General features: G+C 37.3%; 1 protein-coding gene across 8 annotated transcripts in view; it reads left to right on the top strand.

Annotated features, from left to right (window-relative positions):
* The window catches only part of VEGFC (vascular endothelial growth factor C), a 249,332-nt gene extending 230,132 nt beyond the window's left edge, over positions 1 to 19,200 (top strand). For 4 of the 8 annotated variants that reach the window (XM_080405154.1, XM_080405153.1, XM_080405155.1 and 1 more), the window contains 3 exons: positions 2,820 to 2,929; positions 3,182 to 3,512; positions 7,962 to 19,200. In XM_080405154.1, coding sequence (XP_080261280.1) covers positions 2,820 to 2,929; positions 3,182 to 3,512; positions 7,962 to 8,076 — 556 coding nt within the window. In that variant the 3' untranslated portion in view covers positions 8,077 to 19,200. The remainder of the gene's footprint in view (positions 1 to 2,819; positions 2,930 to 3,181; positions 3,513 to 7,961) is intronic. The other 4 variants (XR_013930816.1, XR_013930817.1, XR_013930818.1 and 1 more) reach the window with 4 other exon arrangements.
* The last annotated feature ends 5,979 nt before the right edge of the window (positions 19,201 to 25,179 follow it).

Genomic DNA, 25,179 nt, shown 5'->3' with positions numbered 1-25,179 from the left:
ACCTTTTCCCAATTCTCCCCATCCCACCAGGCTGGGGGGGAGTCAGCAAGTGGCTGCGTGGTATTTAGTTGCTGGCTGGGGTTAAACCACAACAGTTAAGACAGAGCAGCACTACATCAGAATACATACAGGCCTCCTCTGCTGCCAAGTACTGTCTGTAAGTTTAAAATCTATGGGTTTTTACAATAAAATAGAAGAAAAAAAACCAAGCTGAGTGCTTCTAGATTTGCATGTTCCTGGTGGGTGCCTGGTTGCTTTTCAGAATCCCAGTGGGGCTTTTTAATTTGTACTATATTTCCCAATTTCGTTTCAACTTGCTATTTTTCTTTAACATTTTTAGTTACAGGTTTGAACGCCAGTAAAACTGCATTAAAGCCAAAACTTGGAAATGTACTTTCTTGTCACAGTGGCAGATCTGCATGTGTGCACGTACTTAGCTACTTGCTCATTTTAACAGAAATATAGTAATGACTTTCTTATGCATTACTGAAGCCTAAGAGCATAATCTCTGGGTTTAGGGCAGTAACACTTGGGATCTAATATGAATTCAAGGCTGGATTATGCCCTAATGCACAGGCATGTGTTAGAAAGAAGAGATAAAATACATGTAAGATAGAATACAAATAATATATTTTCTCTACATCTCTATCCTGAGAATTAAGGTCTCGGTCTTTGCCTGTTCTCCCACTTTTTTCCTTTTTTTTCTTTCTAAAATGTAGTAGCTACTCCTACACGCTTGCAGAGCTGAGGCATGTCAGTTCATGTTAACCAGTGTTTCAGGACTCCTCCTGGATCAATGGTATTTGAAGTTGTACTCTTCTCTGTTTATATAGAATGTCATCGAGGTGTGTGACTGAGTTAGGATATTATCACTCTCAGAAGTTTAGTGATTTGGGGTGAGCGGGAGCAGAGGGGCCTGCAATACACCTAGTTCAGATCAAGTCTCTGTGATGACCTTCTTTTCCCATGATTTGTGGGTGGGGGCTTACAGAGCAGATAAGCGTATTTTAGATGTGGGTTTAGACGTATGTTGTACACATTTAATGTTTCCTCCTCTTTTGTATTATCTGTCCTGACACTGACAGCTAATGAGTTAGCATGCTGATATTTTTTTGTTATTGATCCTTTTTCTTTTAATTGAGTTGAGAATGGTTTGGAAGGAGGTAGTGAAATTTTCTGCAAAGTGGTTTTACCCCCCAACTTTTTTTCCTAGCCTTTCTGAACTTTTTTAAAGTGTTAAAATAAGTCATCTTAAAATTTCAGCTATATCTCCCAATAATTTTCTGTACTAGCAACCAGGGTAGAAATGGTAAAGAAACAGTTCCAGTTCCTTTTGCTGGGTGTCTCCAACCCTGGTGCTGAAATATGTATTGTTCTCTTCAGGTTCTGGTAACTTGGGTTGTGTATCAACATCATCTTCTCGTGGATTCATATGCACTTGGTGTTTTCTTCATACTGTCACCCTAGCTTCCTTCTGTAGGTAGCTGGTTAGACCCAGGCTGCTGCGGGTTGTTTTTTGGAAAAAAAAAAAAAAAAACCACAATACAATAATATGTCTGTAAATTATCCATACTGGTTTTTAAGCAGAATCAGGAGGCAGGCGAAAGGACATATGTGCCAAGTGAGGGAGCAAGAGTGAGATCATTAGTGGAATGAAATCAGGAAACACCAGCTTGATAAAGTATGAGGTGATGCAGGGTGATGTTAAACTACAGCAGTCTTTACAAGCAAGGAGTTGTTTAATGTGGTGAAGGGGAGTGGTATACTGGAACGACGATCATGGAAGAATGTCCCAGCACCTGCATTTTTGAATGCATGAGTAATGATCCTCGGGGGAATGAAAAGTGCTTAAAATTTGTAATGTATGTGCTGCCTTAACAGATGAGGATTTTAGCAGTACTACAGAAATGATGAATAAATGACACAGCCTGGATGCACGAAGTTAGGCACAACTTGTTAAAAGTTGTAATGTCACCTGCCGTGATAAAGAAATTGCAGGCAAGGAAGATGAGATATCACACATAAATATTCTGTCTGTGGTGCACCTACTAGCCAAGTGCAGTCCTCCTTTAAAAGGCACCAGCTGCTGTTAGGATTTTTTGTTTTCTTTAGTCCACTACCTTGGCTGCAAAATTAGCAGGTAAAGAGCACTAAACTGTTAATTTTTTTGTTTTCTTTCATTTCTAAAGTGAAGAGCATCACTGCTGAAGTCCAACTCTTTAGATGCAAGAAACCTGTCTAGGATTTGAGTGGCTGACGAGGAGGAGTCAGTTAATGACACCTAAATTCCATGTAAAGGGGAAAGAAATCTGATAAACCGATTTTGTTTTAGAAATTAGATTTTTGTGTACCACGTTCATCCAGAAACTATTAACAGCTTTCTTTTGACATCTATACATGTGAAAACATTTTTGTATTTCAAAAAACAATGTGGAAAAGTATGCTTCTTACGCCCTATGTGTATTTGGCATGCAAATATTTTTTATGCTGGTCTATTTTCTATATAAAGCTTACATTCAAGGCTTAGATTTGTTTCCAGACTACACTAGGAAAGTACAGATATCGGCTTCTAGAAGTTAGAGCTAAAACTTGAAACATGAGAAGGTACCTTCAACAAATGGTTGAAGATTCCTATACTGGGGAGAACCTCAATTAGTAACAGATTTGATAGGAGTTAAAAATAAGATTATGAATGAGCTGAAGCTCTTAGAAAGGTTTTTGTAACGGAGGGAAACAAAAGTAGTCAGAACCTAAAATGCATTTATTTTTTTTTCTTGAGTTCCTATGGTAGTAATTCAGCAGTATATTTCATTCCACAGGTGTCATGTGGCAAACAAGACTTGTCCAAAAAATCATATTTGGAATAATCAAATTTGCAGATGTTTGGCACAGCATGATTTTGGTTTCTCTTCTCACCTTGGAGATTCTGGTAAGCAGTTTTGCTTAAAGGATTAACTGTCATTCCATGTTTTGATTTACCTAAAGGAGAAGTTAAAAACCTAAAAAAGTGAATAGTTAAATATTTTTCTTTATTGATACTATTATTGGTTGTTGCCTGGTTTTTGATGTATACTTAAAAGACCTTAAAAGGTACGGATTTGCTATCATTTCTTCACTTATATAGGTGAATGGGTAGACACAAAATATTGATAGTGGTGCAACGTCTCTGCTGTATTTCTAGATGCATCTGAAGGTTTCCATATCTGTGGACCAAGCAAAGAGCTGGATGAAGAAACCTGTCAGTGTGTCTGCAGAGGAGGCATACGGCCCTCAAGCTGTGGACCTTACAAAGAACTAGACAGATCATCGTGTCAGTGCATGTGCAAAAACAAACTGCTCCCTGCTTCCTGTGGGCCCAACAAGGAGTTCGATGACGATAAGTGCCAGTGTGTGTGTAAAAAGATCTGTCCTAAACATCAGCCACTAAATCCTGCAAAATGCAGCTGTGAATGTATAGAATCTCCCAATAAATGCTTCTTAAAAGGAAAGAGATTCCACCACCAGACGTGCAGGTAAAAACTCAGTGTTTACTCCTTTTGTTGTGTTTACGGTACATTTTCGTTGTGTCGTTAGCTGTCTTGTTGCGTTGCTTTGTAGTCTTAAGTAAAAAGTAAGCCTCCCTTCAATTTGATTTTATCTTCTATGACTTTGATCATCTCCAAGGGGAAACTACTAGTCAGAATGAGTATTTCAAAGCATGTTTAGTTTCTTGTACTCTTATTACTACTTCGTATGATTATTTTTTTTATTTTGATGAAAATGAGCTGTAAGATCAAGCTCCCTGGGGATTTTTTTAATGCTACTTAAAACCCCGCTCTGTTTTTCCCCAAGAACTGAACATTGCAATTCAAATAACTCAAGTATTCCTAATTGGATCTCAGAGGCTAGTTCTGGAGATACCATAATTCATTTTCGCTTCCTAAATTTTTGCATAGCCTTAATTTCACTCAACAGATATTAAAGATTTATGAGTGCACGAAAAGTATTATAGCTCTGGGTGATTTCTGTGAAAAGTAGACATACGTAACTATAAAAGAGACCACCCACATTCATCATTTAAAATGGGATTTGGTCAGGAAGAAAACTCTGCAATTTCTTCATATATCACTGGAGCTTTTCCTTCCACGACTGCTACATCTATAGTGGTAGCAGTCTATATACAAAAATATGAATGACTTCAGGTTCTGAGAAACAAACAATTTAATTTCTGCTTTATGTATTTTTTGAGGAACGTTTTTCTGTGAAGTTAATTTCTTAGAAACAATGCCATTTGGAACAGAAAGATCACTTATGAATATATGGAAATTATTTCTGTTATATTAATGACAAATAACAGTTCCAGAAATGTTCAGACACTGGAAAAGGAAAATGGCAAAGTGAGACATTTTAAATGGTTGTGGTTATTTGTTGCTTATCAAAGGTAAAAATTATGTATTTTAATACAACATGTAATTATATTACCATATATACGTAAAGAAAAAATGTCTAATATTAGGAATGACACCTGTGCTGAAATCTCTAAAATAGGGGAAAATATTAATAGTAACTGGCAGTACCTGGTTTCTTATGTTTGGCCTTTTGAGTGGAATAGAAGAGTTGTTAGAAACATAAGAAATAACTGTCATTCGGGTTTTATTTCAATTTTATGTTTGCAGAGTTAAAGAAACCAACGTGATTACATGAGCTTTAACATGCTACAGAGCCTTATCACTGCTCCAGTGTGCACTGCCAGTAGTGCTACACATAAACTATGTGTATTTTAAAAGAACATTCACAACTGGAGAAGTCAGGCATTCAAAAAGCTAAGAAATGCCACAATAAATAGCTGATGCCATCTCTGTTTATTTAAAGACTTAGTATTTGAAGGAGGGAATAGAGCCCCGCTTTTCTCTGTGGTGTTGTGGTTGAAAATGATACAGTTTGAATCACTTTCTCACTTCCAAGGGCAATGTGATACAGGATGCTTTTAGCTGTTTCTCTTTTCTAAGCAGTTCATCTTTGTGTGGAGAAAGATTGATTTGTGTATGGTGTTACTCTGGAGCTCTACAACTGATAGATGGTAGCTGGTAGGACCATCAAGGGAAAAACAGAGGATGCAATCTCTCCTTCTTCTTAAAAAAAGGACTTACCGTAGGTTTCTCATATTTTGGCTCTGTCCACCACAAGATTTCTCTAAAAGAAGTAAAAAAACCCTGCAACATCCTGTTTGTCTTTGAAAAAAGATCCCTTGCTGTTACAAGACCATAATGTAAATGGAGGAGGTACCACTCTATAACTTGGTGCAAGATGCCTGAGACCTAGACATGGACAGAATCCTGTGGCCATGTCCTAGACAGCTTTCCATGCTGTTGTCCTTGTAGCTTCTGGTTTCGAAGCACCTCTGCTGCTGATGTTATCCCCTGCTCCAGAGGAAAGGAATACAAAGTCATTTACAAAGGGCAGCGTAGAAAGGAAAAAGGAAAAGGAAAGAAAGAAAAAGCCCACTGTAAAATATACTGGCTTTTAAGTTGATGATGATGAAAGTAGCACTTTCTGCTAAGTCGATAACGTGAGTGAAAGTAGCGTTTTCTGCTTCATTTTCATCTGTGAAGTGAGACTGCCCCGCACGGCAAACCTGGGCGTTCAGCAGCAACAGCTGCAATTACTGACCATAAAGAGAAAGTTGCCACTGGCTGACCCAGCACTATACACACTGACCGAACATCTGTCTCACCTCCAGTATGCTCAGATACTATCCTCAACAAAACAGACATCTATCGCATGAAAGCGTTACGTAAACAATATCCAGCCCAAACCTTTTGAAAGACCTGGTCTATTGTTCAGCAGAGTTTCCTAAGGAAACCACGTTTCTGTAGTTACAATGACTCTGCTGCTATTCACCCTGTGCTATCACCTCAAAAATTTATTTTGGTCAGTTTTGGCAGGGCCAGATAGCTAGGCACCTCAGCTGCAAAGCCTTTTAGAGGAGGAGAGGCTTTCGTGCTCTGTTGCCATGTCCCAGATAAGGGTAGGACTGCACTAGCCCGACCTTGACTGCTGCTGGACACAAGCTCCCGTGGGAATGGTGCTTTACAGCGCTCTCAACTGTAAGTTGAAGTTCACAGTTCACTAGGAGGCATGAATCCTAAACAAAGGGAACTCCTCATATCGAGTGATTATGTGACTGCTTTTCATTTTGTACAGCGTGTTGTAGAGTGGGTGGAAGAGTTTGGCTTTGTCTTTTTTTTTTTCTTATTTCATTTTACGGTCCTTCAGTACATCAAATAGTCTAACTTTGGTGGCAGAGAGAGGCAAAAAGGCAAGTTCAGTGGTTCAGTCTCATCTCCGTGGAGCACCTTTTTCCCAGAGCAGGCCTACTGCTGGTTGCCCATTTGCTCAGATTGGATCTGAGTGCTAGGTCGTTTGGCAAACATTTTCGTTGCCTTTTACGACCGTTTCCAAACTCTGTTGGGCAAAAGATCAGTAGGGTTTTGAGAAATTCCAATGAGCTGTTACACTGATCTCAAATATCTTTATGAAGTGGCACAAAATAATGTTACTCCCTTAATTACAGAGACCACACTGATGAACTAATCTGGGATTAATGACACTGAAAACACTGAACAAGACGTGACTAGTTAATAAATGTCACGTTTGCAGTCTTCCTCATTCCTTGATGTTTTCCTCATAGCCAGGTTCACTGGTTGAACTAGCTGGTGTAAGTTAATGTAACTGTAATCCAGACCTCAGATCATAAAAAAATTACAGCAGAGTAGTAACCTGGTATCCAAAACAAGCACACAGCGTATTAACTTATCTGCAACAATAATAAGAGTAGCCACAAGCCTGAAACAAGAATTACATAGGGAAGAGGGTAGCGACATTGCCTTAATATAGTGTACTGTAGTGTCTTTGAACTGAAGTTAGTATGAATTATAGTAATAGCTCATAATACCAGTGTTTCACAAACAGGCACACATTATTTAAATGCAGGTTTTAAGTATAACTGTGTTGAAATTCAAAACGTATACTTTTGTCTTTTGACTCGTTGCCAGCGTCTGAAAAAAAACACCCAGACTTGTACTTTGTCTCCATTATACACCAGAAAGTATTTAGCATTGTTATTGTAAGGTTATTTTAGGTCAAGTTCTTGTTTTAATAGAAAAATAAAATAGGAAAAGGAAGAGTTCAGGAACAACCACAGATACTATCTTTGTCCAAGTTCTATTTTTCAGTCAAGGAATCTGTGAAGAAAAGTTCTGCTGCTTCTTAGGTAGATGTGACTTGTGGTTTAATGCTCGATTTTGTTAAACTTACTTTAATCAAATAGGACCTATTTCAGTTCTTTTTCCTTGAAGATTTATCGTAAACATGCAGGCTTTGATCTTACTTCAGAATGGACATAGATGCAATTTGAAATGTAGATACATTCCCACTCACCTCAGAGTGACTGTAGGAGTCTGCAACTTGAAAGGAAGTATGTTCTCATTTTCAAGACTAATCTCTCTTAGGCTTATTGCATTAGTGATTAAGGTGAGAAACAGTCCTGTGTAAGAAGATGGTAGATTTGATTATCACCTGAAATGCAGATTGCCACCTCAAACCGGCAGCATGCAGTAGGTCATAACAAGCCAATTTGAGTACAAAAAAAACCCTATTGTCTTTGCAAAATTAGATTTCAAACAATGCTACTCGAGATTAGAATGCAATTACAACCAGGCAATATGTTAAAAATATTCATGAGTATCTGTTGCAATAGAATAATTTCTCTTCAATAGCATCCATTGTTCTTTCATTGTCTTTTGTGAAGAATAGTCCAATTGAAGGTAGTTGCAAAAACATAAACAGAAGTTAAAGGATAAGTTTTTGTAGGAATTAAATGTTCCGTTCAGAAATGGCAATCTGAATGCTCAGAAATTTCTACTTGAGGTTAATATAAATGATCATATTATATTAATGCTTGCTTTTTTTCATTTCTTTAGTTGTTACAGACCACCGTGTACAGTCCGAACAAAACGTTGTGATGCTGGATTTTATTTTAGTGAAGAAGTGTGCCGCTGTGTACCCACATATTGGAAAAGACCACTTATGAATTAGTGATGAGAGTGCTACTTGCTATTTGGGTGTACATTTTTCCATTAGAACAAAAGAACAACAGAAACTCCTAATATTTGGAATTAAATGTTCACCAGAGACCCTGTGGGGCTTTCAGAGACAGACTCATTGTGCTTTTCTCAAGATGTGGAAAGCAAATGTAGGAAATAACTGGGGTTCATGTTTTGTAAAGAACTCAATAAGGACTTATTTTCTGCCAATGACCAAACAGCCTAGGTTCTCCTTCTTGTGATTTTTTTTTTTTTAAAGAGATAATGACTATATAATTTATTTCCACTAAAACCATTGTGCAGCATTTCTGTTTATAGCAGTAACAATTGTTAAAGCTCACTGTGATCAATATTTTTATATCATGCAAAGTATGTTTAAAATAAAATGGAAATTGTATTATATAATGGTGAGAATGTTTAATCATCTGCTTAAGGAAAGGGTCTATAATTCAGCTTTATTGTTAGGGTTCTTAAAAGGGAGAAAGGCGATTAAGAGAAGGCAGTTTTATGAAAGGAAGACTACAGACCTTGTCTCGTGCTTGTGTATATGTAATTTGAAATAGAAAGAGCTATACTTAGTGTTTCATGGCCAGTGATATTTCTGTCTCTAGAATGAAACTAGCATGGCAGGAATTAATAAGTAATGAAAACACTGGAGATCCTGGGTGTTACCCAGGGATAAGGACTATGTTTAAAGGACAGCAGCAACCACTCACATTCCAATATATTCACCTTCTATTTTATTCTTTGTCAGCATTCCTAATGAATAATGTTAAATAATGACTATTGAAAGTTATATAGTATGAAAGCGGAAATGCCAACTGTGTTTTTTTATTTAGTATTACAGGCTATATTGTAAAATCTACAACTAAACAATTCAGAATGCTTTGGTGCACTTTACTCTTTCATATAGTCAATCACGTATCTTGAGCAACAGTGCATGTGTGTGCAAAAATACTTTGCAGGAAAGAAATACAATTTGTATTCCAGTGAAAGGACTTCTACCAGTCTGGTATGGATTGACATAATTTCTACATTAAAAATTGTCTTTTTGTTAAAGAGAATGTGAAATCAAACATCTGCAACACTAAAAAGAGGTAAGGTTTTTAACTTTCATGGAAAGAACAATGTGCATAAAACAGTCTGTTGAAAATTAAAATATTTTAGAAGTTGGAAAGAAGTTGTTAAATTACGTAAACGTTATGGGGTGCAGAAGTGAGGCAAAGCTGCAAAGCAAGATTTTTTGTGACAGGAGTGGGTAGATCTGTAAAAATAATTTGAGATATCAATGCTGGTTCTAAGCAGCTGTTCTTAAGAGTTATTAATGAAGTCTATTTATTTCCTAGAAGGTTGGTGGGAGAGGGTTGCTTTTCTAGATTCTTGCATATTTAGATACCCGAGTTCCTAGAACTGAGTGAAAGCTACTTTTAATTAGTCAGTCCCCAGTGCGGGTTGAGACAATCTAACAAGGAGGCAGTTTGAGAGTTCACACTTCCCACTGTACTTCTAGTGTCCTCAATATTCTTCCAAAGAGGCCAGCTATTTATTTTCCAAATAGGATAATAGGGTTAAGTTTAGGCATACAGATACTGAGGAGTGTCTTTATTACTGTATTTCCTCAGTAGTCAAATGCAGGTCGAGCTCTGGGTGACAATTTTTACATCAACACACAGCTTCACCTAGTATAGCAACACACAATTCCCGTTGATTGGATTAGTAGTCATGCAGATCATCAGTGTCTAAACCGGCAATATCAGTCCAATAGGAAGAGGTTAATAGTCAGAACTAGATTCAGTATTACTAAAGATCCAGGCATTCTGTGTGTCAGCTGCTTGAAGGAAGCATAAACACTCGAAGAAATCAATTAAAGAGCAAACTTAAATGAAGACTTGGGACAACAAAGTGTTGGTGAAGCTCCCAAAATTAGCGTTAATTGCTATCTAAGCCCAATACGGAACAGAGGCAGTAGGGGAAGGACAAACCAAATCTGAAACCAGGAATGGAGAACGGATATTAAGTAAGCCAGTATCTAACAGATAAAATATGTACTTGTGGTTTAAAAGGAGGAGGGCACAAGTGAAGACAGAGCAAAACTGCATTCCTACAAGTAATTCTATGTAGATTATAAAAACTGCATGTTACAATACTGTGCAAATAAAAATACTACTAAACTGAGCGATGCTCACTTTACATGTCTAAATTATTTGAAGAGTTCATGAAAACAGAGCTCACAAAACTATTCTGGCTAAGCAGATATTTGGATTTCTACTGAGCATGCTACACTCCAAAATGATAAAACCCGTCAGGGCAGGGAGTTTGAAACCGAGAGCACTGAGCAGGAAGCTCCAACTTGATTACAAAAAAAAAAAAAAAATCAAAATCAAAATTCAGTAAGGATTACTTTCTTGAATGCCTTTTTTTTCAGTTTCTTAACTTTCCAAATATTGAGACTCTTGGACATAAATTATGTAAATCACTAGGTAAAACTAAGATTTAGAGAAAGCAAAGAGTTGACTTCTAAAAATTACCACAAATCACATTTATGTCTGAGTAAAATGACTGGTCAGCCGTTCTCAAAGGTATGCAGATGATTAGAATGATATACGCAAGCAGTTGATAGCATTTTCTGGTAATCAGGGTCTCCAATTCTGCTTTGTATAAAAATAACGTGTGTTTTAAAAACGCATTATACATAAGAACTTAATAAGTGTCACAATTATTATCATTAGTATAGGCTACAGATTTCCCATTCTGTGATAAAATCTGTCTGTCTCAGCACTGTCACAAAATCATCAGTATTTTAGCAAGTGTTTCTCTGTAGAGAAGTATAGAGTGGTGGCATAATCTGCACAGCAAATCTTCCTTGCATCTATTATATAAAGTAGCTGACAGATTTACACCGTTTTGAGTGTTACTTGATTATAATCTCCTTGCAATTTTCATCTTCATTTCAAATCTTAATTTAGTATTTGTAAAATACATTTAAAAGACTGTACAGCTTAAAAGAAGATTAAAAATATAGGTGATAATTCTGTATACAAGTTCTGGACTAACTCTGATTAAAAAGCTTATTATTGTTATCTGTCTAAAATCCCTGTACCTTCTACAAAAAATACAAGCAGGGGGAGAGAGGGCACGTGTAACTCTGCAATAAATCACATTTAATAGTAAACAGAGTTATGCTTGCATTTCATCAGGAATTTAGAATGGTTTCTGTACACTTTCAATATTACATTGTATGGCGACCATAAATTATGCAGAACAACTCTTCTCTACCTTTATTAACAGAAGGACATACTGTTTACAGTATGAATGTTGTTAGTCCGCTGACATGTTTGTTTAATTCATGGTGGACAAGTTGATAGTAAATCAGTTCTCCTAGTTCTATTTCAAAGACCAGCATGAAATCTTGCATATGTAGTGTATCATCTTGAAAGGCTTAGTGTTGGGCTTGCTTTCAGTATTCTCATTTTCAGTCTTCAGATTGCTGTGACAACTCCAGATGCCCTTGAATTTTAACATCGCGCGCGCGATCTCTCTCTCTCTCTCTGATTTTCTGGAAGTATAACTAGCAACCACATCTATGTCAAAAGGTGAGAATGGGATAATTTATGCAGCCAACAAGCTCATCAACAGATTAAGCTGGGGAATAGACTATGTTCTTTTAAATATTATTTAATTTAAGAATACATTCTTTAAACATTATTTAATACATTAAATAAGCCTTAATTTTGCATTAATTGGGGGTACAAAAGGTTGCCCTCAAGTAGAAAAGTTGAAAGGTGATCAAATCAATTTTCAGAACTTCTGTAATTTAGTCAATATGATCTAGTAATAACTTCTAATATTACAGGATTTTTACTTCATTGAAAAAATGAAAATAACAGTTGAAAATTTTTTTAATAGCTTCCTTTTGTTTGCCTTCTCTTTTCCTTTCCCATTTCAGATAAAACTTCTGGGAAAGAACACAGGACAGACAATCTTCTGATTGAGATGGAATACTAAGATCAAACGGACCAGGTATTTGATTTTTTAAAATGTAATAAATTGAGGGACTAACAAGGATTAATAAGATTAGGCCAGTTCAATGCAGGTTTAAGACTCCAGATTACACTAGAATTCTTAAAAGCTCTGGATAGATCAGAACATTTTTATAGAGTAACATATCTGGACTCATTTCATCTACGTTTTCATGCCCAAATGTTGTAACGGAATCTGAACAGTACCAGCCATTAAGAGGTCACCAATTTTATGATAGCACAGTTTCTAAAATTTCAGTAATTTATCATTATAAAATTGTGTATTTTATCTATAGTCTGAAGCTATGAATCAAAGGACCGTACTTCAGCTTTAAGAATGTGTTGAATTTTAAAACACAGCACATTCCAGAAAAAAAAAAAAATCTTAAAACACAACGCTTTGCTCTTTTGTATAAGCATTGCTACTTGTGGCAAACTGCTATGGAAATCTCTGAAAATTGTGAATTACCATTTATTCCCTTTGCTTTTCAGCAAAATATTGTCATGAAAATAACCTCTCATAGAATCATATGTTTTTCCTGGGTAAGGGTACTGTATACGTTCCTGACCTTTCAACTGAGTTTCAGCAAACTCTTTATCCATTTTCTACATTTATAATCAGCCGTATGTGGTCATTGAACTCTTCCCCTTTGGGCCCCCTTTCTCAAATTACTTCTCTTAGATTTCTGGACCATATCTCAATCTGCTCGTAAGAACAACCCTTTTATATCCAGTATCTCACTAAGAATGGCATTGCTTTCTTCTCTATTATCATTAACACCGCTTCCCCCTCTCTACTTTAAATAATCACGCCATCGCGGGGATTAATTTGTTTTTATATGTCTAGTGATACTCTTCAGTATACATACGTGAAAGAAGAAAGTGTTAAAAAGAAGTCTGAAACTTCGCATTCCAAGTGTGCAAATCCAGTCTGCCCAAGAAAATAATAAAAATAATCACAGTTGAGAACCTCCCAAAGCAAACTTGCAAATAAAAATAACAGGTGCAGAATTCACCGTAGCAGATTACGTTTGAAACACAAAAGACAATATTCATTCCATGGGTGCTGCTTCTGCAGTCTAACATTGCACTCGTACAGCCTCGACAATGTCCAGCACAGCATTTTGCAACTAAATTCAGCCTTGTAATTGAGTTCATGTTCATCTCATTCACACTGTGGAAAAAATCCAGGGCGCAAGTGTAGCTAAGGAGACTTCTCAAACGTGCCACAACAGACCTGAGGCCTCTGCTCTTCCATAGCACAGATGTACCCACCTCTGTGCTTTACACCACTGTGAAGACAGATGAAATGTGATCACAGGATCCCTTCCAGAAGGAGAATGCCATATGTAAAGATAGGTAATATGTACAGTCAGGTTGGCTCATAAGATGAATGTTCTTTTCACCACCCTGCACTCTGTCCAGTTATTTGGATGAGAGCTACCAGGTCACAGAACACTTGAGGTTCAGCTTAGTCCATGAGTTAACACCTTGTTTCATTTGCTCCATTCAGTTTTCAGTAAACCATTTAAGATATACTTAATTTAAAATATAGCAAATAACCTGTTAATGAATCACTAAAATACCTTGGACTTGTATTGTTTTCAGAAAAAAAAAAAAAAATCTAAATATATGAGCAAACATGGTCCGTGGAATTAAACTTAAGTAAAATTAAGGTAAGTTTAAAAAAAGCAAAGACTGAAAATTTTTTCTGAGGCTAAATCAAGTCAGTTGCATCCATTAGAGTAAGATACTGTGCTAATATTTACTTTCATTTCCAGACTGTGAAAAAATACAAATATGTGCTTTATGTAGAGATTAAGAATTTATCAAAGGTAATTTCCAAAAATGAGAGACTTGAGTTTTCAATCCATATTAAGTACGTATTAGTGTCATTTGTGGGGGAACTATAAAACTGTCTGACAGCACTTTCATGTATTTATTTGCAGTAGCTGACAGTGCAGCAACAAGATGTTTTAATATTGCTGCAAGTGTGTGTGTATATATGTATAACATACATATATAAAGTATATATTTTTTATATATATATACAAGTGTGTTATTCTTTTGGAAGGTTAATACTCAATCATTCAGTATATTACTGCGTTACATTTATACTGTACTAAGTTTACAAACATTCAGATTTTACAGATCTTTACAATCACACGTCTTTAGCTGTTGAAAATCTACCAGTTAACATTTCCCTTTATTAATTACTTGTCATTGTTCTTTAAAACATACAGGAAGTATGTCTTATATTCTTTAACTGTAGTTTATTTTGAAAAATACTTCCGAAATAACTATTTTTATTTTAGTAACCCTAGCAACGATATGACAAAAAGCCCATAAACAACCAGCAGGTTAAAACTTGGCTTTTCACAGCCCCCAGTCCCACTTCAGTTATTGACTGTTTCCACCAGCCAGGGTCCTGCCGAAGTGCGTACGCGGGTTCCTACCCCAAACATACTCTCTGGGTGGTTTCAAACCGGGCATGCAACTGCAGCCACCAGTGCTGCCGGGATCCTGGCTTCTGCTGTGACTTACACAAAGGACAGCTTCTTGGAGCTGCTTTTAGCTTAGACGGAAGATTATCTGTATTAGGAGGCTGCTTAAACTCCCAGGAAGAAAAGTCAATGCTCACGAAAGCAAAAATAAATAAACGACTAAATAAATAATTCTCTTGGCCCCTGAGGAGAACATCAAGAGGTTAGCTGAAGACAAGTCAGAACCATTACATCTGCAGGAGGCAGCTTGTCCCTGATGTCACTGATTCTTCTGATTTAAGTGGTATTACTCATTTTAATGGCATCACGGTAAGACTGTGATCAGTCTTCGGAGTAGGAAGGCCTGGTGAATGTCATCAGGCACTGCTGTTCTTCACAGGTTGCTCTAACATCATTGATTTCTGAAGGAGGGAAGAGCTACACATACCCAAGAATATTCTACCTGAAAACTCTTTGCATTTACCAGATAGGTAACTATAGCTGTTAGAACACCGTAGCTTGAGAAGACATCATCCATAACTTTCATTACTGTTTTTACACAAAATGGAACAATAGATATCTACTACAATTCTTGCTAGGTTTTCAAGAGAGGGAGCAACACTGCAAAGCTCAAAGCACACTTCATGGAAAAGGACTGAAAAAGTAAGAGAAAACTAAATATCCCACCATTACTGAAGCGTTCATTAAGATTAACTGCATTCAACACAACACCCACTGACAGAAAAACTGTTTTATATAAGATTCAGGAAGTTTTAAAAGAGATAGTTTAGACCAAATTGTGGTCTCTTAACTACTGCTGTGGGAGTTTGCAACTTAGTGAAATGCCATGCCAAAAAACTAGGTAAGTCCTACAAATACTCATGAGTCAGCACTTAAAATTTCCTTGTCACCGATGAATTTTTAAAGAGGAAAACCAAGGAACACATAAAAATACATAAAGGATTAGATCTACAGCTGCCTTCATAATCACTGTGAGCAGTATCTAAATCCTAAACTTAAACCCTAAAAATCCTCATTCCTTTGCCCCCAATCCACAGAAGGCAGCTTTCCAAAGTAATTTCCCTAACCTGAAGATGCATTTTTGCAAATGCCTATGGTGCAGCACAACTATATGCCTAAACTCCAGCAAGATAGATAAACTGACGACATCTCTATTTACCCTGTGAAGTAAAATCTGGTAGATATTCAGAAGGTACTAACATCGTCTTTATGCCCGAAACATATGGAAAAGGTTCTCTCAGATCCCTTCTGTTTGAGTTGTTATACCTTGTGTGAAATATTAAATAAAATTCAAGTCAGAAAGGGAGAATATATGAACTATTGCTGTTGATTTTTTTAAAATGGAAGACCCGGATTCCAGTACTATTTAACTGACTATTCATGTTCTTGTAACGTGCCAGCAGATGTTCGAGAAGGAACTAAACTGTCCAGGATATTATCAGTTGCTGTTAGTTTGTAGTTCTTGACAAGTATTGGAATAAATATCCTTCATCTAGTTCATGTCACTAATTCCCATTTCTCACTTTTGCCATGCTTCTCTTATGTGGGATGTGACATGTTTTGTTTTCTTGTTGCAGTTGTTCTACAGTATACAAAAAACCTCCACATTTTTTTGTATTTTTGCTGTGGTTTCATTAATTCATAGGGTAAATTGACAGAGTTAGAAATTTAAGTATAAACAAGTTCTATCTGCCTTGTTCAGCCTTGCCTGGTGTGCATTTGATTCTTTTAGAGCCTTTCTTGGTTTACAATGCTAACTGTTGATATGATTACTTAATATTTTATATACTTCATTGAAAGCAATAAATTTCCGTTTCCTAAGCCATCATCTTCATGTTTTGTCAGGTATAACTACTGAAAGAATTCAGAAAAGAAAAACATTTTGAACAAAAAAAGCCTCTTTACTTTAAACTTCAGTGGTTTAAAATCTATTAAAGAGGTAAATAAGACAGTAGTAATTCCTCTTACGTCAGTAATAAAGGTCTGATTTTTTCCTTCAAGCCATCCAGGAAAATCAGGTATCTTAAAGGCCGAAATGTGTTATTTCTACCCATGAAGAGTCTGTCAAGCATTCATCCCCAGGATTATCGGTAGTGTCATAGTGGAAGCCAGGGTGAGTTCCAGTTTGACATCAGTACAGTGACATATATTAGTCCTTGGCTGATTGTGATAACCTCCCTTTGAGTCCAGCTCCTAATTGCCCTCCATGCAGCAAAACTGCTGGAAGCCACTGCAAAGCCCGGTGGTAGAGCTGCCATTTTTTCTGGACATTTTGGCCAATTTGCATGGTGAGCACTGTATCTACTGCTAATGATCCAAAAGCAGCTTTCTTGAAATGACTTCCACAAGGGTTTATACATGCTCGTGCAAACCAAGAGCACGTTTTATTGTAGTGCTTGATGTGAAAGAATGAAACGCTCATATTCACAGCGCTTACAGCAATACCATATCGTTGACACGTGTCATTCAGGTGGGATGTTTTGAGGTGATGAATAATTAACTTGTTACTCCAGATGTGAGAAAAAGATTCAAAATCCATCTTCATCCTTTTATTTCTCATCACACACTTTGAATACTAAACAAAATACAGGATTCTCAGGGAACTGGGGAGAGCTGGAGTCACAGGAGCTAGCAATTTGCTTAGTGGGCTTCAAAAATACTTAACCTGACTTTGTGTAAGATATGAGGGATACACACATGGCCCATGAATCTACTTTAAGGCTTCTTTGCATTGTTTCTGATAAAGCTGTCTGCTAAATGAGAAAGCTGTTTAATCTGATACTATTTTGCAGTAAAAGCCATCGTTGCAACCATCAGAGAACATTCTGCTTGCCTACCTTCAAACCCACATGTGCATTGATACTTAGCACTCACATGTCCAAATTATCTTAGCTGAAATGAAGAAAAATGTATTTGTCTTTCAAAATCAAAAACATTCTGAAGCTGATGACAGCTGATCCATTCTACCTCTAAAGCCTTGAAAGTACGGGTTTTTTCCCTGTGTAAATTTTGCTTATTTATTACTTGCGTTGTATACATGCTGTTTTGTCTTTACACCAGAGAAAACAATCATTGACCTAAACTGTCATCTGCTGAGTAGAAAACATTTTCATTAGCAAAGAAAGTTACTCAGCTGGATCCTTCCATTTACTGAGACACACCATGTATGAGAACATCAAATATACCATTAATGCGCATTAAAAAATACTACTACGATAACTAAGTTTTTTCTTCAGTTAGAATCCTCATAAAGCCTGGTTTACTTCCAGAGTATGCCAAATACTATGCGTTTCTAACAGACAACTAATCTCCCTCTCATACCAAAATAGAAGAAAAAAACCTATGTCAAATATTCTCTAGAGATGCTTAACTACAAATAAGAAAGAAATAACTAAAAAAAAGCCAAAAACCATGAGGTTTTCGTGTAACTCAATAAATTCATGGTTCCAGTGCTATTCATATATTTCGTAAGTTTTCCACAAATGAAAACAAGTATTTCATGACAGATGCATCGAAAAGCGAAAACAATAGAAATGGCTTTTTGCTCTTGCATAAGCCTTTCCAGACCAGCATTAAGCTGTTTTCTAGACAGTCCATAAGCAGTAGACTAATTCCCATGACAAGATGCAAATGACATATTGTCTCATACTGCAAACTGATGGGATTTAAAAATGCTTGGAAGTGTTGCGTGACCAGGTGTAAGGTCTGGTATCCAACACTAGCGGAACCAGTAGTCTCACTATATATCATATATAGCTTATATATAATGGACAACTTAAGTATAAGCTGATCCCCTACAACATAAACTATGCATCCTCTGGCCAACTTTTCTGATCCATTCCTATCCTTTTCCCTCAGCTACGCTTTCCCTGAGGAACACCACTATCTTCACAAGAACGAAGCAACAGTCTCCTCTCTGGCCCAGTTGGGTTCATGCATCCGTCCATATGGAATCTCAAACCCCCACATCTGTACACGTCCTACTGAGAAGCAAAGTTCTTCCCTTCTTACAAAACCTTACAAACTCGAATGCCTGACTAGTTTCCTACACGATCCCAACTGAATGCAGGATAGTACCCACATCCAACAAACCCTGTGTCACGGTCCAATTCGTGAGAAAGGGGGAATGGTTATCTTTGAAATACATCAGGAAAGACAGTGAGAAAAATAATGCGTAGCAGTCCCAGATCAGTAGTAAAACCCTCTTTTCCCCTTTTCCACGAGAGTACCAGAATTGTAGCTCAGGAAAGTGGGTTGGGTTGGGTTTTTTCCTTCCCACTGCTTTCTGTTGAAATGATTGATTTCAGTGAAAGCACACAGGAATCAGGCTTAAGATTCTGACATGCTTTAAATGGGAAATGCTTCATAGGCGAAATTCAGGTACCAGCATCCAAGTCAAACTAAAAGACACTTGATTCCTCTCTAGATCTGTGGCTAAAAAATGGTATCATTGTGAGAGGTCTCCAAAAAGTATAATATATTTCATGTTCTTACTGTTTTAAAAAAATAAAATTAATATTCCCTTTAAAGTATAGAATATAAATGTTTTTCTAAATCTTAACAAAACCTAGTAAATAACAAAACCTAGTAAATTCCTGCAGGCACCTATTTGGATAACAAAGGAAGATTCTATAATATATAGATATAAATATGATGTTTGTATAAATGTGTATATATAAATGAAGTATATATATGTAATACACATGTGTATATATAGGTAGATATGATTCAAAAAACAGAGATTTTAATTTCACACTGAAATCTGGGGAAGAACTGTTGTTTTGAACTGCTTCCTATTTTGTTAGATAAAATAAAATTACAGATAGGAAAAAAATAAAGTTTACCAGGAACAGAAAGTATCTCTTTCCAAATACCATAATTTCCTTATAATAAGGATGACGGGATTTTACCCTGAGCAAAGAAACAAGCCCTGTACTAGGTCTTTGAGATTACTAGTCTTGCTGTAACACTGCAGCAATTCCCAAACCTTTTCAAGTGTGTCCCATGATGCACAACCTCCTCCCAGTAGATATTATGAAGGATTTAGAGAAGACAGATATTTTTTTTACCTACTATTATACAACCAGCCAGAGAACTACATATTTAGCTTTTTCTAAGTACATTTTATGTAGTATTAGTGGAAATTAATTTTATGTGAAATGTTACATCAAGTCTCCCTGAGTTTCACCTTTCAGCTTCAGCACCTGATCTCATACACAATCACCATGCAGTGATTTTTGTCCCACCATTGTCTCTTTGTCATTGCCTGATTCCCTGTTCAAGGTAATCTCCCCACTTCCAAAACTGGGACGGATTGCTCTTTGCGCCGGGATCGTACCACAGACAGTGTCATGGCACCCAACCTCTCGTGTATTTCTGTCTTACATAGTAGTAAGCTGGTCATGAAGAAGGCCCGAATGTGGCATCACACATTTGCACTCCTAATAAAGCAGCACAGTCCCGAAATTGAGCTTAGTGATTCAGAACGTCAGAGACTTACATTGCAGGACTGATATTTAGTATCTCCCTTCATTAGACTCGCCTTCTTTTTGAAAAGCTGTGATAATGAAAATATTAATCTTCATACTACTCTACATACAGCTTCTCCCAGTTTAGTTACTGAGCAACAGAGATCAAACTCTCAGTACTGGTTTCTTAATAATAACGTTCTAAATTCAGGCAGGTGCATGAGAAGAAGTGCTCTGCTGAATGTAGTTTCACCTTTCCAATTTCATTTTAGGTACTAGTTGCACATTAGTTACAACTGAAAACGGAAAGTTACGCCATTGGGCGTAAAATTCTCATTAAAATGGCTGAATTATATGTTATATAGGGCATAGATATATTGACAAGTAAGTAGTTTCAGTTCTTTTCAGCAAATGGCAGCCTGTAAAAATATTTCCGAGCTCATTTACTTCCCAAGTACAAACTTGTGTAGTATATAATTCCAGCTGTCTTTCCACACAACATGGTAAAACTGTACAACTGGTGGATGAAAACAGAAACATGATTACTTTGGATCAAAGCCCTCAACATTCTTTTTCTCTGTGGTAGGAATGTAGGAAAATTACGTGATGTTATACTCCATTCATTAGTATAACATTTGCACAGAAGTCAAGTAAGCACTTATTCCCAACTGAATGACTGGGCCAACAGCATTTTTTTAACATTAAGAGGAGCAAAAGAAGACTACATCTTAATTTTTCAAATGCAACACACTAATCCACGAGTCGCATGCCCAAATCTTCACATTGCCGAGAGCCACAACTCACCAGGTTCCCAAATGAGCTGAAAGATGCCAAAGCCCTGCAGTGGTGCAGAAGCTGGAGGGGACAACTGCTCCTCCAGTGCCACTGGACAACAGGTCCAGACACGTACTAAGGGCGACCTCAGCCTTGTGCAGCCTCTGCCACCACCTTTTGCGTGTGCCATTCATATGCTGCGTTAAGGCCAGGGGAGCTTCCCTTAAAATCCAGGACTCCCAAGGGTCACATCTGGACCGTTCCAACAGTAATTGATTCAAATATAAATTGGGAATTAACAAGAAGAGATGACGTACTTACTTTGTTACTCCTTCTAACAAGAGTTACGCTGCTTGGCATGGAAATGTACATGGCATCTAGAATGGCCACATAGCTTCTAATACATATAGAATACATAATGTAACAATAATAATCCTTCTATTTTAAAACTAAGAACAAATCTGTTAAATACTGTGTGTTTATCATACAAAAGCTTTTTCATTATTTTGAAGTATGAATTAAATGCATATTTGACACTTAATTACATTTTCCTAAAATGATTTCCAGAAATATTTTACATAGTAAGTCTAGGAATGCTATTTATGCATCATTCACCATTACGAAACATTTTCCTGCAATTATGGTGTTTAAATATTTAATCCAGTTTTACCCTATATTTGGAATAGAAAATAACTGCACAATCTCATTTTCTGCTTCATAGTATTGGCAAACATTGACTTCTTAAAAAATCTGCCAGTAAGATCTCATAGGGCAATAGCAGTCCAACCCAGATAGTGCCAAGTTGGCTCCAGAGAAACCTTCTAATTGGTCAAAGAGTTTTAAAAAAAATCAATGGGAAATCCAGATCAGACATCCAAAACCTCAGTTCGTGATTTTACAGAATTTATTCATTTTCACTGTTCCACTATAGAATACTCAATCCACTAACACTACAGGCAGTCTTTGGTATTATTGGGTAAAGTCGGCTTTTCTTTTTATGTTTTATGAATAATGATATTTTTCCACGTCATACATTGTCCTAACAGGACAACAGCAAGAGAGGCCAACCTATCAGACTCAAGTACAAAGTTTTTGTCCATGTAGCCTGAAAATAAAAACTCATTATGAACCACACACAAGTCTGTGCTGCTTAGGTGACCTGAATGGCTTTACCAAAGGCGAAGTGCACCTGACTAACCACATTTTGTTCTACATCAGATGACTGGCTCTGGGGACAATGGGAGAGCAATGGGTGCCATTTAGCTTTATTTTAACAAGGCTTTTGACACAATGTCCCATAGCATCCAGGTGAAAAAACTCAGCTTGCCAGCTCAGTTGCCAAGTTTGAAGACTAGTTGTTGGTAGTTTGAAGTCTGGGTGGATGACAGTTACCAGTGGCATTCCTCAGGGTCAGCAGTTGTCAGGCAAATATTACTGAACACTTTCACCAATAGCTTGGATGATGGAGCAGAACATAACATTACTGATAAAGTTCAGGAATGACACCAATCTAGGGGCAGTGGTCAGTGTCATGTAGGGTAGAGCTGGCATTCAGAGGGATATTGATAAGCTGAAGGAGAAGGTTTGACTGAAGCCTTGAAGTACAAATACAAACCCCCCCACTTTGGATGGAATAAGCCCATGCAACACTGAGGGCACACAGTCTAAAAAAGCAAAGTACAAAAGGATCTGAAGATCGAGGTGAGCAACAAGTTGAACATGATCCAGAAAAGTGCCCTTGCAGCAATAAAGCAGGGCTGTGTGAGAGAGATAGCCAGAAGGAAAACAGAAGAGATTGTTTCCCTCTGATCAGCACCTGCAGGATAGTATTTGACATGTTGTACCCGGTTTGGGGCTCCCCAGTTCAACAGCAACCCGGGAAAACTGGAGGCAATCAAGTGGCAGGCTGGCCACTGAGATGGTGGTGGTACACAAAGCATGGAAGGAGAGGCTGAAGGAGCTGGGCTTGTTCTGCCCGTAGAAGGTTAAGGGGGTGTCTGACCACTCTCTTCCACTACCTAGTGGGTGATTGTAGAGAGGAGAGATTCAGTCAGACCCATCTTGCAGGTCCATGGAGAGGACAAGACAGAACCATCATCATCACAAGTTGCAGCAAGGGAAATTCTGACTATGTAAAAGGAAAAAAAATTAAATTCACAATTAGTTTCATTTTGGTACTGGAACAGCCTGTCCAGGGAGATTTTGGTATCTCTGTTGTCAGAAGTTTTCAAAACTTGGCTAGACAAAGGCCTGAGCAACCCAAAGCTGCCCCTGCTTTCAGCAGGTTGCGTTAGGTTAGATGAGCTCCAGGAGCTCCAGACTAAGTTCTTCTGTGATTCTAGGAAAAATAACGGCAGGAGGAAAGAGATAGAACAAGGCTCACTAGAGATAAGCCTGGCGGTGACACGCCAGTGTTTGAGGGACAGTGTGCTGGCAAGGTCCTTGGTCTATCATCTCAGTGGAAGCAAGGGAGGTATGTGGCAGCAAAGACACAAAGGTTATTGATGTGTTAGAAACCATGAAAGCACCTGAGAATGGTCACATAGGAATTAGGTGTTCTTAAAAAGATGGTGGGGTCAATAGCCAAACTGGAGTGCGTCAACAGCAATACACGTAGCATGGGCACCAAACAGGAGTTGGAAGCCATTGTGCAGCTGAGAAACTATGATATAGTTGCAATCAGGGAAACAGTTTTGGGCCCCTCACTACAAGAAAGACACGGAGGTGCTGGAGCATCTCCAAAGAAGGGTGGCAAGGGTAGTGAAGTGTCTAGACAACAACTCTTACAAGTAGCAGCAGAGAGAAATTACACCCAGCTATGGCCAAAACTGCCTAAGGTAGAAGGATACATTAAATCTCAGATGTTTAGCAGTTCTGTTGAACTACCCAGACCGGGTTTTATTCATCCTGTTTTATTAACTAAGAGACAATACTTTATTGCTGACCAGGTAAATAAATATATATGTATACACTAATACTATTGAATACTTAGTAGACTATTAGAAGGTGATTTCTGAGACTAAGCATAGCTATTTCTTGCCATTTTGGACACCAAGCATATCTGATGCTTCCATTCAGGCTTGTCAAGTATAAACACAAGGCCTGCAGGAGACAAGGATTCACTTGGACACCCAAAATGCCACTGGACGTACCTTGCTGTATGTTTCACCACTTGGATTGAACCCTGAACTGTTACTGTCTTAAGTAACCATTTTTATTATTTTAGTTTTTTTTTTTTTTTCTGAGATATTTAATTATTCAACGACATTACTTAGCTAATTTAGATTTTACTAAAATTTCAGTATGTCTTTATCCTAAGCTGGGTTCAGTAAGTAGTTCTAGTACTGTTTGACCTGCGTAGTACTTGCTAAGTTTCCCAATTGCTGCATAGTCTAAGCAACCACATTAGTATTTCTGTACATATGTAAAGACACCCCTTGTGAGAATCCTTATTCTAAGAATATTCTCCTGTACAACTTATCATATTAACAACCTTCCCTGCAACTGAGTCTAATCCCATGACTAACAATATTTTGAGTCAATTCCATCATTGTTTGTATCTCCTGTTACACCTGAGAAGGCATTTGATCTCATACAATATGCAGCAGTTGCTATTGTTCTAAAAATTGCCTCTATTAGCTTTTCTGTGTGAACGGTTTCTGAAAATTATGATGGTTGAGTTTGTGGTCAAGTCAGTCATTCTGAGAAAGCTCATAAAATCCCAAGAGACTTGCAAAGAACAATTAATCCCTACATCAGGAAGCAAAAGGGAAGTGCCAACCCAGTGGAAATTTATTTATTACGCGTTTGAAGTCTGCTGAAATAACAAAACGCTGGACTTAACAGTCAAACAGGGCATGTACAAAGGCAATGGAATTAAATCTTATTTTCAATGAGGGAATGGTATTCAAGTAACTATTAAAATTTGATTTTTTTTAAAGTCACTCCTATAAAAGTTAAAAGAAAAATAAAATGCGATCATATAAATTACATTAGGCATCGGTGAGAAACTTTCCTTGAACTATATCCTTGCAGGAAATTGGCTAAATGTAGCCCCTTGGCGCCAAGGAGGTCATGAGCTCTGCGTCAGTGCTAATTCATTTTTCGTGACTACATTGTGTTGGGAAATCCCGATTCCCAGTGCTGAAGTGTAAAACAAGACTTTGAACTCTATGTGATTATGCATATGATACACCAAACATGAATGAAATTTCATTTCCTTAAACCTGTAAATACTGTACGGACGCAGAAAATGTTCCATATATGAGTAATATTCTTTTGCAAAAGTTCCAGGCAGTTTTCCCTTCTGAAATGAAAATTACATTTGGAA

This window comes from Falco punctatus (genome assembly GCF_963210335.1).
Source record: "Falco punctatus genome assembly, chromosome: 1".
Classification (NCBI taxonomy): domain Eukaryota; kingdom Metazoa; phylum Chordata; class Aves; order Falconiformes; family Falconidae; genus Falco; species Falco punctatus.
The sequence above is the reverse complement of the archived record's forward strand: the minus strand, read 5'-3'. Positions and strand labels throughout refer to the sequence as shown.